The 14,907-nt window shown below is 42.0% G+C and overlaps 1 protein-coding gene across 3 annotated transcripts in view; it reads left to right on the top strand.

Annotated features, from left to right (window-relative positions):
* The window catches only part of LOC139581090 (mediator of RNA polymerase II transcription subunit 12-like), a 69,118-nt gene that overhangs the window by 34,045 nt on the left and 20,166 nt on the right, over window positions 1-14,907 (top strand). For all 3 annotated transcript variants that reach the window (XR_011676141.1, XM_071410475.1, XM_071410473.1), the window contains exons 24-27: window positions 5,307-5,417; window positions 5,548-5,661; window positions 9,727-9,890; window positions 14,613-14,792. Coding sequence is in view for 2 of the 3 variants with exons in the window: in XM_071410475.1 (XP_071266576.1) it covers window positions 5,307-5,417; window positions 5,548-5,661; window positions 9,727-9,890; window positions 14,613-14,792 (569 nt within the window). In the remaining variant the exon portion in view is untranslated. The remainder of the gene's footprint in view (window positions 1-5,306; window positions 5,418-5,547; window positions 5,662-9,726; window positions 9,891-14,612; window positions 14,793-14,907) is intronic.

Below are 14,907 nucleotides of genomic sequence, written 5' to 3'. Positions count from 1 at the left end.
GACAACTACGTTTCTCTGACGAACCGCTGACGGATGAGGTCAGCATCCCCAACGTCAATATCGTGTTCTATTTTTAGTTTGTATGTGTAGGCGTATCAGAAAACAAAACTGGAAAACTCTGAATCAGACCGACCAACTCATCTCGCCTATGAGCAAGAAGGCTATCCAAAACATCCAGTGACCTGAATTTTTCAATCTACCCTGCAGTATGCAATCGTCGGGACCAGGGACATCCTCCTCACCATGCGAAGACATAGCATGACAAAAAGAAGAACCCAGCGATGTAACCGTACTGGCCAAAATAATAGGATTAACGTCCTCTGTGGACTCCCACTGTTCGGCCTCAGAAGAACGTGCGTAATAGGGTTTTAGCAGATTAGCATGGCACAGTTGGTGCGCTTTCCTCCGTTCCAGAGTGGCAACTATACAGTTTTGCTCAGTGCGCTGGCACACAGCCGTATATGGACCTTGAAACTTGGCTTGAAAAGGAGAACAAACAATTGTCAGCAGAGCAAGAACCTGGTCACCTGAACTAAAGTGACGAGGCTCAGCTCGCCGATCAAATATTCCTTTCATCCTCCTCTGTGAAGATGGCAGCTTCTCTTTAGCCATCTCACCAGCGGCATATAGGTCGTCGCCAGAAATCACACACATAAGATAACAGGGACTGAGGTGTCTTAGGAGACTTCCAGTCATCCTGGAGCACTGCTAGAATCCCACGCGCACTATGTCCGAACATTAGGTCATTTGGACTGAAATCTGTGCTCTCCTGTGAAAGCTCCCTGGCGGCTAACAGTAACCATGGCAACCCCCTCCACCCAATCCTTATCCATCTCCGTACAATAAGCTCACAACAAAGACTTAAGTGTTTGATGGAAATGTTACGGCGCTCATTGACTCTGTGCGTGATAGGCGTTAGCCAATTTGTGTTTAATGTGAAGCTGTTGGAGAACCTGACCAAACAGATTAGAGGTGAAATTCGAACCTTTGTCACTCTGAATAACCTTACGGATTCCAAACTGAGTCAAAGCTTTCAGCACGAACTTAGTCGTGAAATAACGTAGAGGATAGGCAGCAGGAAACCTAGTGGTCTGACACGGTAACTACTACCATTCTTAGAGCGAGGCTGAGGGCCAACACAGTCAACAATCAGATACTCAAAAGGCTGGCTGACTACGGGAATAGGAAACAGTGGTACCTGCTTAATGGCCTGATTAGGTTTACCTGTTAATTGACAGGTGTGACAGGTTCTGATGAATGCAGAAACATCCCTCTTTATCCTAGGCCAAAAGAAATGTCTCAGTATGCGATTGTAAGTTTTCCTCTCGCCCAGATGTCCAGCAAGATCATCGTGGGATGTTTAACACCAACTCACAAAACATAACTTAACTAGTACAAAAACCTGACTAATAACCTCCCCCACAGAAAAACGACTGAGACATCCATTTTCTCATCAGGACATCATCCTGGAGAAAATAGCCATGGGCGACATCTCCCAACTGTTGCACAGGCACAATTTGCACAGGCCACTTCTAATGTGGGGTCAGCCCACTGCTCCTTGATTAGATCGGAGCGGGTCACGGATAACAGGGAAAGTAGTGACGGGTTTGTTTGTAACATTATCGTTAGCCAGCACAGTGACCAGGTCGCCAAGGCTCATGGAACACGTCACCGCGCACGCAGGGAACACCTCTAGAAAACTCTGCGCCCTCTCATCGGGAATCCCTACAAACGACTGCTTAGCGGAAACCACTAGAGGTGGAGACACGACAGGCCCTACACGCTCGCCAGCCAAGTTATTCCCAACGATAACATCGATACCTTCAACAGCCAACAAAGGACGCACCCCTAAAACAAACTCGCCTTTCACTAGTTCAGAATCCACCATCAGCTTATGCAATGGAACTGACAATGTTCAACCCGATTTCTCCTAATTAAAACACTATTCCCCGAATCAGACTCAAATTTTATTTGTCACATACACATGGTTAGCAGATGTTAATGCGAGTGTAGCGAAATGCTTGTGCTTCTAGTTCCGACCATGCAGTAATGTCTAACAAGTAATCTAACCTAACAATTTCACAACACCTACCTTATACACACACGTGTAAAGGGATGAATAAGAATATGTACATAAAAATATATGAGTGAGCGATGGCCGAACGGCATAGGCAAGATGCAGTAGATGGTATAGAGTACAGTATATACAAATGAGATGACTAATGTAGGATATGTAAACATTATTTAAAGTGGCTAGTGATACATTTATTACATACATTTTTTCATTATTAAAGTGGCTAGGGAGGAGTCAGTATGTTGGCAGCAGCCACTCAATGTTAGTGATGGCTGTTTAACAGTCTGGTGGCCTTGATAGAAGCTGTTTTTCAGTCTCGGTCCCCGCTTTGATGCACCTGTACTGACCTCGCCTTCTGGATGATAGCGGGTGAACAAGCAGTGGCTCGGCTCCAGGTGTCCTGGATGGCAGGTGTTTGTCCCCGGTGATGCGTTGTGCAGACCTCACTAGCCTCTGGAGAGCCTTACGGTTGTGGTCGGAGCAGTTGCCGTACCAGGTGGTGATACAGCCCGGCAGGATGCTCTCGATTGTGCATCTGTAAAAGTTTAAGTGTTTTTGGTGACAAGCCAAATTTCTTCAGCCTCCTTCTTCACCACGCTGTGTGTGGGTGGACCATTTCAGTTTGTCCGTGATGTGTACACCGAGGAACTTAAAACTTTCCACCTTCTCCACTACTGTCCCGTCGATTTGGATAGGGGGCTGCTCCCTCTGCTGTTTCCTGAAGTCCACGATCATCTCCTTTGTTTTGTTGACATTGAGTGTGAGGTTATTTTCCTGACACCACACTCCGAGGGTAGGCCGTCTCGTCGTTGTTGGTAATCAAGCCTACCACTGTAGTGTCGTCTGCAAACTTGATGATTGAGTTGGAGGCGTGCATGGCCACTCAGTCATGGGTGAACAGGGAGCACAGGAGAGAGCTGAGAACGCACCCTTGTGGGGCCCCAGTGTTGAGGATCACCGGGGTGGAGATTTTGTTAACTACCCTCACCACCTCGGTGCGGCCCGTTTTGAAGTCCAGGACCCAGTTGCACAGGGCGGGGTCGAGACCCAGCGTCTCGAGCTTGATGACGAGTTTGGAGGGTACTATGGTGTTAAATGCTGAGCTGTAGTCGATGAACAGCATTCTCACAATAGGTATTCCTCTTGTCCAGATGGGTTAGGGCAGAGTGCAGTGTGATTGCGTCGTCTGTGGACCTATTGGGGCGGTAAGCAAATTGGAGTGGGTCTAGGGTGGAGGTGATATGGTCCTTGACTAGTCTCAGTTACCTTCGCTTTCTTGGGAGCAGGAACAATGGTAACTGAGCTAAATGACTATCGCCCCGTAGCACTCACTTCCGTCATCATGAAGTGCTTTGAGAGACTAGTCAAGGACCATATCACCTCCACTCAGCAGAGAAGGGTAACACAGACTCTAACACAAACAACTCAAAGGCACTGGTGTCCCTCAGGATATTCACTGGCACTGGGTCGTTACTTCCTAACAGAGACACAAAACCCTCTCATGAAAGGTAAATAATCTGGGTCAATTGGGACTTCCACATGCACCTGGGCATGAGACGGAGTGACAGGAGTGAACGGATGTGGGACAGGTGACGCTAACGCCGTAGGCTTAGGTTTAACGTTAGCGCAAGTACTGAATTTACCCTTAGCCCTGAGAACAGGACTTTCGTTTTTCCTCTTAGCATCAGCAACTCACTCAAACAATGAAAATAACATCCGGGTCCTTTTCATAAAATGTTTCCAACAATATAAAATGTGTCCGAGGCACGACTGAGAGAGGAGCGACCCCTAGGTAAATCAGGGTCACCTTCCCTAAGCAAACCCTCCACCGACCACTTTCCATCCCTAACCAAGTCTAGCCATGCTTGTTGCAGCTTGATTTTAGCACGCTCCTATTCCTGTTTAAATTCCAATTCCTTATCATGCTTAACACGATCATGCTGTAGCTGTAACAGAAGCAGTTCTTTCTGCTGTTCAAAAGAAAGACTACTAGGGTGAAATGGGGAGACAGCTGGGGAGGTGGCGAGTCCTCGGCAGAGGCTGCCCCAGTAGTAACTACACGTATACCACTCTACATCAGATTGGCCTTCAGTATCAACCTAACAATTTTTGGGGGGTTTATCACTAATTTCAACCTGGTAGTGCTTAGCGATCTTCAACAGCTGTTTAGTACATACACTACCATTCAAAAGTTTGGGGTCACTTAGAAATGTCCTTGTTTTTGAAAGAAAAGCACTTTTTTTTTGTCCATTTTTAAAATAACATCAAATTGATCAGAAATACAGTGTAGACATTGTTAATGTTGTAAAGAACTATTGTACCTGGAAACGGCAGATTTCTTTTTTAAATTAAATATCTACATAGGACAGAGGCCCATTATCAGCAACCATCACTCCTGTGTTCCAATGGCACGTTGTTAGCTAATCCAAGTTTATAATTTTAAAAGGCTAATTGCTCATTAGAAAACCCTTTTGTAATTATGTTAGCACAGCTGAAAACTTTTGTTCTGATTAAAGAAGCAATAAAACTGGCCTTTAGACTAGTTGAGTATCTGGAGCATCAGAATTTTTGAGAAATGAAGGCTATTCGATGCGAGAAATTGCCAAGAAACTGAAGATCTCGTACAACGCTGTGTACTACTCCCTTCACAGAACAGCACAAACTGGCTATATCCAGAATAGAAAGACGAGTGGGAGGCCCCGGTGCATAACTGAGCAAGAGGACAATACATTAGTGTCTAGTTTGAGAAACAGACGCCTCACAAGTCCTCAACTGGCAGCTTCATTAAATAGTACCTGCTAAACACCAGTCTCAAAGTCAATATTGGATGCGAACCGGCTCGTAGCCTTTAACAAAAGAGGGAGACAATGCGGATATAAAGAAATAACAAGCATATATATTTATAAAAAAAGTGACAATGGTGTGTAGTCAGTAGTCTAAGTGAGTGGATGTGTGCATAGATGGTGATAATGAGGGGTATTGAGAGGTGCAAAAACAAACGAAAAGAGGCCAAAAATGCCACAACAAAAAAACTGTGTGTCTGCGTGGAGTCTCTTCAATGTATGGGGGGGAAGGTGTACTTATCCCCGGGACACACCCGCGCCCAGGTGTGTCCCATTTCACTGACAACCCTCCCAGCTCCCAACTTTCCCAGCTTGTGTGTGGCTGTCTGTGCGACCGTCTGTATGTGTACCCGTCTAACCTACCTCTCTCTGTGTGTGTCTCCTCCCAGCCTGCAGTGAGCAGGACTCTGAGCCCGGAGCCCGTCTGACCTGCAGGATTCTGCTGCACCTTTTCAAGACCCCCCAACGCAACCCCTGCCCCCAGGATGGAGCCAAGTCAGGTACCCACAAAACAAACTAATTCCAAGTGTGATCCCACATCTTATATTATGTTAATTAATTGATTACATTAATTAATATATGTTTTTGATTTAATGAAAATGAAAATGTTAATGATTTTATATTTTTCAGATAAGTCTTCTGTTGGGATCCGGTCGTCGTGTGATCGCCACCTTCTGGCTGCCTCGCAGAACAGCATAGTGGTCGGAGCTGTCTTTGCTGTCCTAAAGGCTGTCTTTATGCTGGGTAATACACTCAGTATTATGCTATTATTGTGTCCTTAAAGTTGCGTATGAGTCCAATTTGACAATTGAATGTGAATAGGTTGATGTATTTATAGTTATTTAAAGTGGAACTGACAGCGTTTTAGCAGCATGAAATCGTATTAAAATCTTTTTATACATACCCAGGAAGAATATGACTTTCACTTTCTCACAAGCGTGCACATATAGTGAGGCAAAAAAGTATTTAGTCAGCCACCAATTGTGCAAGTTCTCCCACTTAAAAAGATGAGAGAGGCCTGTAATTTTCATCATAGGTACACTTCAACTATGACAGACAAAATGAAAAAAAAAAAAAAATCACATTGTAGGATTTTTAATGAATTTATTTGCAAATTATGGTGGAAAATAAGTATTTGCTCAATAACAAAAGTTTATCTCAATACTTTGTTATATACCCTTTGTTGGCAATGACAGAGGTCAAACGTTTTCTGTAAGTCTTCACAAGGTTTTCACACACTGTTGCTGGTATTTTGGCCCATTCCTCCATGCAGATCTCCTCTAGAGCAGTGATGTTTTGGGGCTGTTGCTGGGCAACATGGACTTTCAACTCCCTCCAAAGATTTTCTATGGGGTTGAGATCTGGAGACTGGCTAGGCCACTCCAGGACCTTGAAATGCTTCTTACGAAGCCACTCCTTCGTTGCCCGGGCGGTGTGTTGGTGATCATTGTCATGCTGAAAGACCCAGCCACGTTTCATCTTCAATGCCCTTGCTGATGGAAGGAGGTTTTCACACAAAATCTCACGATACATGGCCCCATTCATTCTTTCCTTTACACGGATCAGTCGTCCTGGTCCCTTTGCAGAAAAACAGCCCCAAAGCATGATGTTTCCACCCCCATGCTTCACAGTAGGTATGGTGTTCTTTGGATGCAACTCAGCATTCTTTGTCCTCCAAACACGACGAGTTGAGTTTTTACCAAAAAGTTATATTTTGGTTTCATCTGACCATATGACATTCTCCCAATCTTCTTCTGGATCATCCAAATGCTCTCTAGCAAACTTCAGACGGGCCTGGACATGTACTGGCTTAAGCAAGGGTCACGTCTGGCACTGCAGGATTTGAGTCCCTGGCGGCGTAGTGTGTTACTGATGGTAGGCTTTGTTACTTTGGTCCCAGCTCTCTGCAGGTCATTCACTAGGTCCCCCCGTGTGGTTCTGGGATTTTTGCTCACCGTTCTTGTGATCATTTTGACCCCACGGGGTGAGATCTTGCGTGGATCCCCAGATTGAGGGAGATTATCAGTGGTCTTGTATGTCTTCCATTTCCTAATAATTGCTCCCACAGTTGATTTCTTCAAACCAAGCTGCTTACCTATTGCAGATTCAGTCTTCCCAGCCTGGAGCAGGTCTACAATTTTTTGTTTCTAGTGTCCTTTGACAGCTCTTTGGTCTTGGCCTTAGTGGAGTTTGGAGTGTGACTGTTTGAGGTTGTGGACAGGTGTCTTTTATACTGATAACAAGTTCAAACAGGTGCCATTAATACAGGTAACGAGTGGAGGACAGAGGAGGCTCTTAAAGAAGAAGTTACAGGTCTGTGAGAGCCAGAAACCTTGCTTGTTTGTAGGTGACCAAATACTTATTTTCCACCATAATTTGCAAATAAATTCATTAAAAATCCTACAATGTGATTTTCTGGATTACAGGCCTCTCTCATCTTTTTAAGTGGGAGAACTTGCACAATTGGTGGCTGACTAAATACTTTTTTGCCCCACTGTAGATATAGTCATTTTCATAAATTCATAGAATGTTTGGGAATGATGTAAAGTAAGGCATTTGTTAAAATTATATAGCAATATAGAGTGGGAAAGCTCCCATGCATTTGGACAATCAATAGACTGCAGTAAATAAAACTGCCTTGTCCAGGACCGGAGTCTACTCAGACCAGTGCGCCATAGCCAATCAGAGCTACAGTTGGCCTATATGCAAATAAGCCATTTGCCACACGGGCCTGCCATCATTCACTTTGACCTGTACTATGTGATTACAGGCAGTAACAACAGCGCGACTTTAGATCATTAGAACGCAATCACCAAAAGCCAGAAAATACACCTGAATGGATTTCTGGAAATATGTAAACACCACGGGGTGTCCTCTTACATTTGCAAACTTTACAGTACTATTGATCAAACAACCATGAAAAGGTAGGCTCTTTCTCCCTCAGTTATGCACATCAAAAACAAGATCAACAACTAGTGTTAGCCAGAGCAAGATGAGCTAAAATCTAACAAAGGAACATTAGATAAACCCTCTCAAACTTTTTCAGCTAGTTGGCCATCAAAATTGCACTGATAATCGATGGGGAATAGTTTCCTACTCGTCCTACTGCAGCTTGCCTGCCTGCCCGCTCATTTTATAGATGCCAAAAACATTTGATAGATAACTAAGAGATATGCTAACTGTCGATAAGTCGTTTAAGTTCAGAATAGCTAACTCGCAAAGCGATTCACATTTCTTGTTAGCTAACCGTCTCTAGCAGTACCGAAAAACGATATGAGGGGGAAAAGTCGGCCTCTCACCCACTCCTCCGATGACATGACATCCTCCCAGCAGCTAGCTAGCTAGATAGCTAACGTTAGGGTCTGCGTTTTTAACTTGCTAAATTAACAGCTAGCTACATAAATAGATACTCTAACCCAGGGGTGTCAAACTCAATCAGCGCATAGGCCATATTGAGAGAACTGAATTCGTGGGCCAGACATAGACTATTTGTTTTTACATGAAAAACGTGCAATTGCGAACCAAACTGGCCATTGTTTCATTTGAAAAAATATGATGTCCAATTATGTACGTAGGCTGCTGTACAGTGCATTCGGATAGTATTCAGACCCCTTGACTTTTTCCACATTTCCAGCCTTATTCTAAAGTTGATTTGGGTTTTTTCCTCGTCAAACAGGTTTTTAGAAATTGTTGCAAATGTATTAAAAATAAAAAACAGAAATACATTTTTCAGTTTTGTATTTTTTATACATTTGCACACACAAAAAACGTTTAGCTTTTTCATTATGGGTTATTACGTGTAGATTGAGAAAAAACAACAATTTAATCAATTTTAGAATAAGGCTGTAATAAAATGTAGAAAAATGCATTGTATATAGCATTTTAACATATTAAAACGAAATATTTCTCCAGCCTTTGCTACTATGCTTGCAGATGTGCATAACATTCTGCAACTCAAATCAAAATGTATTTAATAACTACAAATAACAAAAATGTAGCTGTAAAATTTACGTTTTTTTTGCACTGCATGAATCACCGGTGTGGTTGAATGCAGCATTGCTGTATGGTGCACACAAAATATATTGTAGTTGAGTAGCCAGCCAAGGCTACTGCTCAAATGTAGTTGTAATTCTCATTTGCATGGTGTTCTGTTGCAGGTTCTATTTTTTGGGTTATTCATTGTCAAGCTTTAAAAACTGAACCCAGACTGCAACATTTTAGTAGCCTAGCTAGGACTGTGGCATGTGTCTGTATATTTTCCCTTCACTGTGCTCTGTAAATGGGGGACACGGAGGCGCAATTTAAGACTAATTTACCGACGCGATCACTTCAGGCTGTAATTCCATGAAGTAGATGACTCAAATGTTGTCTCATTTACACTTGCTTTTGTGTCCTATTTGGCCTATGGGCCGGGCCTTGTGTTTGACACGTGTGCTCGCCTATTAGCCACGTTATGACTGACTGCTGTAATTTACAACCTGAAAGCAATAAAAAAAAATGACTGTATTGGTGACTGTATTAGTCATGCATTGAACTGCATCCATCTATTCTGCCAACGATGCCTTTCTGTACGTCATGGGATTTTGAGTCAAATAGAACATGTTTTTAAAAACCTCAAAGTTGGTTTTGAAGCATGAACTGGGAATTTGATATTTTGTACTGATATTATGATTGTTTCATATCTGCAAAGTATTTAAAACACTGTCAGTTCCACTTTAAATGTGTCTATCTATTACAACTGGTCACCAGTAAGACCATAGAACCTTGAAGTTACACATTTTGTAACATTTTCTCTCCATCGCGCTCCAGGCGATGCTGAACTGAAGGGCTCGGGATTCTCTCACCCCGCCGGCCACGACGACATTGCCGACGACGACACAGGTTCCAAGAAGTCGGGCGGCCACACAGTCTCTATAGAAACGGCCAGCCTAGACATGTACGCCAAGTATGTGCTGAAGAGCATCTGCCAACAGGTGAGAACATGTGAAAGGAGACATTTCACACCAGGGTCAAATTTTTGGGACTTCTATATTTTCTCTCTTCCGTTTCCCTCACACACCAGAAGCTGCATATTTCCTAATGCAAGTCATTTCTAGGTGTGGAGTCCATTTCATTTGTTTAGTTTTATTTCAGTCAATCCAGAAAGTAAACTGAAGTAAAACATTTCCTAATTGAAAACCAACTGTTCAAGGCCTGAATTGACTGAATTTATTACTCCATTTCGGGTAATGACAATGCACTTGAAGCTCAGTTAGGACTAGGAGTGAATCAGTCTTAGTATTTAGTATTTTATTAGGATCACCATTAGCTACTGCTAAATCAGCAGCTACTCTACCTGGGGTCCACACAAAAAATAAAACACGACGTAATACATAACATTAATAGACAAGTTCATCACAAGAACAGAACTAAAGTACTTTGCAAATAGGCTGACACTTTTCGCTAAATTCCCCTGACGTGAAAATGGCAACCTTGTTTCACAAAATTCCCCTGACATTTAGTATTTTATAAGGATCCCCATTAGCTGTTCCAAAAGCAACAGCTACTTTTCCTGGGGTCCAAACAAAACATGAAAAATGACAATACAGAACATTAATAGACAAGGACAGAAAAGGCACACGCAGCCTACATATCAATACATACAGGGAGAGGCGTTGAGCCGTGAGGTGTTGCTCTATCTGTTTTTTGAAACCAGGTTTGCTGTTTATTTGAGCAATATGAGATGGAACGGAGTTCCATGCAATAATGACTCCATATGGCACTGTATGCTTCCTAGAATTTGTTTTGGATTAGAGATGAAACGGTATGAACATTTCATATCGCGATTATAGTGACCAAAATGATCGCGGTATTGCTAAAATGTGCTGGAAATGTTAAAGTACTGATACACAAACGGAACTCATTTCACCAAGGTTTATATTGAAATCCGACAAACAACAAATTAAATTAGCAGCACTATGAACTTTTTGTGTGCATAAACATAAAAATAATAACATTTAAAGATGGCATCATGCGAGAAGTTTCTGTAGTGCAGGTTTTAATGAACACAACCTTATGTAATCAAATGAGCATATAAAAGCAACACAAGTAAAGCAATGTGCATGTAAGAACAATACAACCATATGTAAACACATCCAATGTGTAGGTGTTGACATTAAAATAACAACACACAATGTAAACAAATCAAATGAACAGCACTGATTGTATGGCCGTTCTCTCCTTCATACAGAAATAAGGTGCTGCTGGCCTAACATCCTGTATGTCTGTTCTCTCCTTCATAAAGAAATAAGGTGCTGCTGGCCTAACATCCTGTATGTATGCGTCTTTGTTCACTTGAGATTGAAAAGTAAAAATGTCAGCATATTTACTTTGTCCGGTTTAAGTAGTGATCTGCGACGGGAGACAATGTGCCGCTGGCACTGAACACACTCTCTGCTGGCATGCTGGTTGCTGGGATGCACAAAAGCTTCCTGGCAACACTGGCAAGGTGAGGCAGCTCTGATGCATGGCCCCTCCACCACACCAGTGGATCCTCTTCTGCTGGAATGGGTGGCAGAGACGGGCAGACCTTGATCTCTTCTTTCACTGTCTTCTGGGGTGGTCGGAATCTGACCCACTTTACCTGAAGGCAACAGAGAGGTGATCTTTCTCAGCGACATGAAACATCTAAAAAGCCAGACCTAGTATTTATAGCAGATTTGAAAAGGCCTTTGATAAATTAAGACAGGATTTTATTTATAAATGCCTCTTATAAAATGTGTAAAATTGTAAATAACGGCTACTTCTCAGAGTTCTGAACTGTCAGATAAACAAGGGTGTCCGCTGTCACCATATCTATTTGTTATGGCCATCGAAATGCTAGCTATTAAAATCGGATCAAATAAAATTAGAGGATTAGAAATCCAAGGCTTAAAAACAAAGGTGTCCATGTAAGCCGATGATTCAAGTTTTATATTAAGTCTGCAAGCTAGATCCCTGTAATGTCTCATTGAAGATAACTTTTCTGGACTCTAGACTAAAACCTAATAAGTGTACAATAATACGTTTTGGATCTTTAAAAAATACAACTGTTACATTACCGTGCAGTTTACCTATAAAATTGGCTGGCGGTGAAGTAGACATATTTGGTATTCATATCACAAAAAATTAGCTCTATAAATTAGCTCTCCACAAAGAATTTCAATAGAAAATTTTGAAAAATTGCCCTGATTTAACCTTAGGACTATCTCAGTTTACTAACTTACTTACGGCGCAACCTTACTCCTGATGATTTAATTTTTCAAATCCTATGAGCAAAAAAAAATTTGCTTTCTGGGAAGCTAAACCAGACAAGATAAACTGCCTGTCATAATGATGAATATGGACTGGGTTGGTTGAGATTATTAAATATAAAGCACTAAACCTCTCTCTAATAGCTTCACTTATCCAAAAGTTTCATTTGAACCCTAAATGGTTCTCAAGTAGATTACTAAGAAAATTACCTTTTTGCCTTTGTTCAGATTGCCGTGTCTCATTTTCGATTAATTGAAAATTATAATTTTTTCCAAAGTATCTCTCTTTTTCAAACAAGCATTGCAGAGCTGGCTACAATTTCAATTTCATCCCCCTGAAAAGATAGAACAAATATTACAACCAATATTATGGCTTGACTCAAATCTGCTGGTTGATGAAGGACCTATATTTATGGAAAATATGTTTGAGGGTATTTTGTTTTTAAATGATATTGGAATGGTGGAGTTATGTATTTCATGGAGTTATCAGAATTGTATGGGAAGGTCTGCTCAATCCAAGATTACAACCAACTGATTACATCATTACCCCAAAAATGGAGGAGGCAGGTGGCAGCGGAAGGAGGTAGAGAACTGGTCTGTCTGCCCAATATAAAGGATCAAAACTGGCGGAGGAATAAAAATAGCATAAATAGCTAAGTATACCATTTTCATTTGAGGACCAGGATGTTGACAACTGTGCCGTAGCGGATTTTGATGTACTGATTCCATGGTACAGGGTGTATGAGTTAATATTTAAAACAACGCAAGATTCAAGACTTTGTGCTTCTCAGCTAAAATTATTGTACAGAATTCTTGCCGCCAACAAAATGTGGATTATTTGGGGCATACAATCATCGCAGCTCTCCAGATTTTGTTGTGAGGAGACAGAATCAATAGACCATTTGTTTTGGTATTGCCCTCAGGTAGCCTGTTTCTGGTCTCAGGTTTAGGAATGGCTGAAAATGCTTAGCATTGATCTAAAGTTGACCCTATAAATAGTATTGTTGGGAGATCTGTAGAGACCAGGTCAGTCAATTACTAATATAGTAATACTGTTAGTAAAAGTATTTATCTTCAACTCGCAATCTGTGGATTCGATTCAAATTGTACAGTGCCTTCGGAAAGTATTCAGACACCTTGACTTTTTCTACCTTTTTATTACGTTACAACCTTATTCTAAAATGGATTATACATTTTAAAAATCCTCAGCAATCTACACAGAATACCTCAATGACAAAGCGAAAACAGTTTCGTTTTAGCAAATAAATAAAAATATTCAGACCCTTTGCTATGAGATTCGAAATTGATCTCAGGTGCATCCTATTTCCATTGATCATCCTTGAGCTGTTTCTACAACTTGATTGCAGTCCACCTGTGATAAATTAATTTGATAGGACATGATTTGGAAAGGCACACACCTGTCTATATAAAATGCACATGACAACCCTCTTGGCGTTTGCCAAAAGGCACCTAAATACTCTCAGACCATGAGAAACAAGATTCTCTAATCTGAAGAAAGCAAGATTGAACACTTTTATATATATATTAGCAAAAATGTCTAAATAAAAAATCAAGGTCTGAATAGTTTCCGAAGGCACTGTATGTTAAACATCACAGCATAGTTGAAAGATGTACGGTGCGTAGAAATCCGAAGAGGGTGGTCAATAGAGCTGGATGGGTTGAGGGTTGGGATTTGGAATTGGAGAGAAGTGGGAGTGGAGTTGCTGGACGGGGGATAAAATGATAGTCAAAGATGAAAGTAAAAAAATAAAGTCAATAAAACGTATCAAAAACTAAGTTTGAATGACACTGAGGGGCATTGTTACTGCTAATGCCTGTTTGCCTGGGGCTGATACCATGCAGGTGTTTGGACACATGCTCATTTAAATGCACACACATGCACATACATGGAAACACACATACACACATGTAAATAGTGCCATGTAACTCACACACATTCTGTTGGCCTTGCTGTTATGAATTAGTATTTTTTGTCCTTGATGTTTTTTGCATATTTTTTCCCTGTTTTCCTTTCTCTTTTTCTTCTCGTGTTTGTTTTGGTGGTGGTGGCTGATGGGTTGCTGGTTCGGGTCCCCGTTTTTGACCTTGTGGGAGATCTGTCGACGTGCACTTGAGCAGGGCGTTGACCCTAGTTGCTTCTGTGGGTCGCTCTGGATGGGAGTCTGTTAGATGACAAATGTGATGTGGATGTTGAGCAGCTTCACTGCAAGTAGATTGTATTAAAATTCAGGTAAAGTAGTGAATGAACTCCTCATAGGAAACAAAATGGAGTTTTCTAATTGAGTGTAATTTCAATTTCACTCTCTGCATTGACTGAATTAAAAACTGAATGGGCCCAAACAATGTTCAGTATATACCCCTTGGTGCTCGCTACCTATCATCACACATCTCTCCCTCCATCAGGAGTGGGTGGGCGAGCGCTGCCTCAAGTCCCTGTCGGAGGACAGCAGTGCCCTGCAGGACCCGGTGCTGGTCAACATCCAGGCCCAGCGGCTGCTGCAGCTCATCTGCTACCCTCACCGCCAGCTGGACAGTGAGGAGGGGGACAATCCCCAGAGGCAGCGCATCAAACGCATCCTCCAGGTCAGCCCACACAAGACCTAAAACCTTTTTCTGGAAATTACTTTGAAATGGTTTCTTTGAAGCCATCGAGGCCAGTTGTAAGTGAATCAGTGTCAGCCCTAGATGATCGTTGGGG

The sequence above is a fragment of the Salvelinus alpinus genome, chromosome 7 (assembly GCF_045679555.1).
Source record: "Salvelinus alpinus chromosome 7, SLU_Salpinus.1, whole genome shotgun sequence".
Classification (NCBI taxonomy): domain Eukaryota; kingdom Metazoa; phylum Chordata; class Actinopteri; order Salmoniformes; family Salmonidae; genus Salvelinus; species Salvelinus alpinus.
The sequence above is the reverse complement of the archived record's forward strand: the minus strand, read 5'-3'. Positions and strand labels throughout refer to the sequence as shown.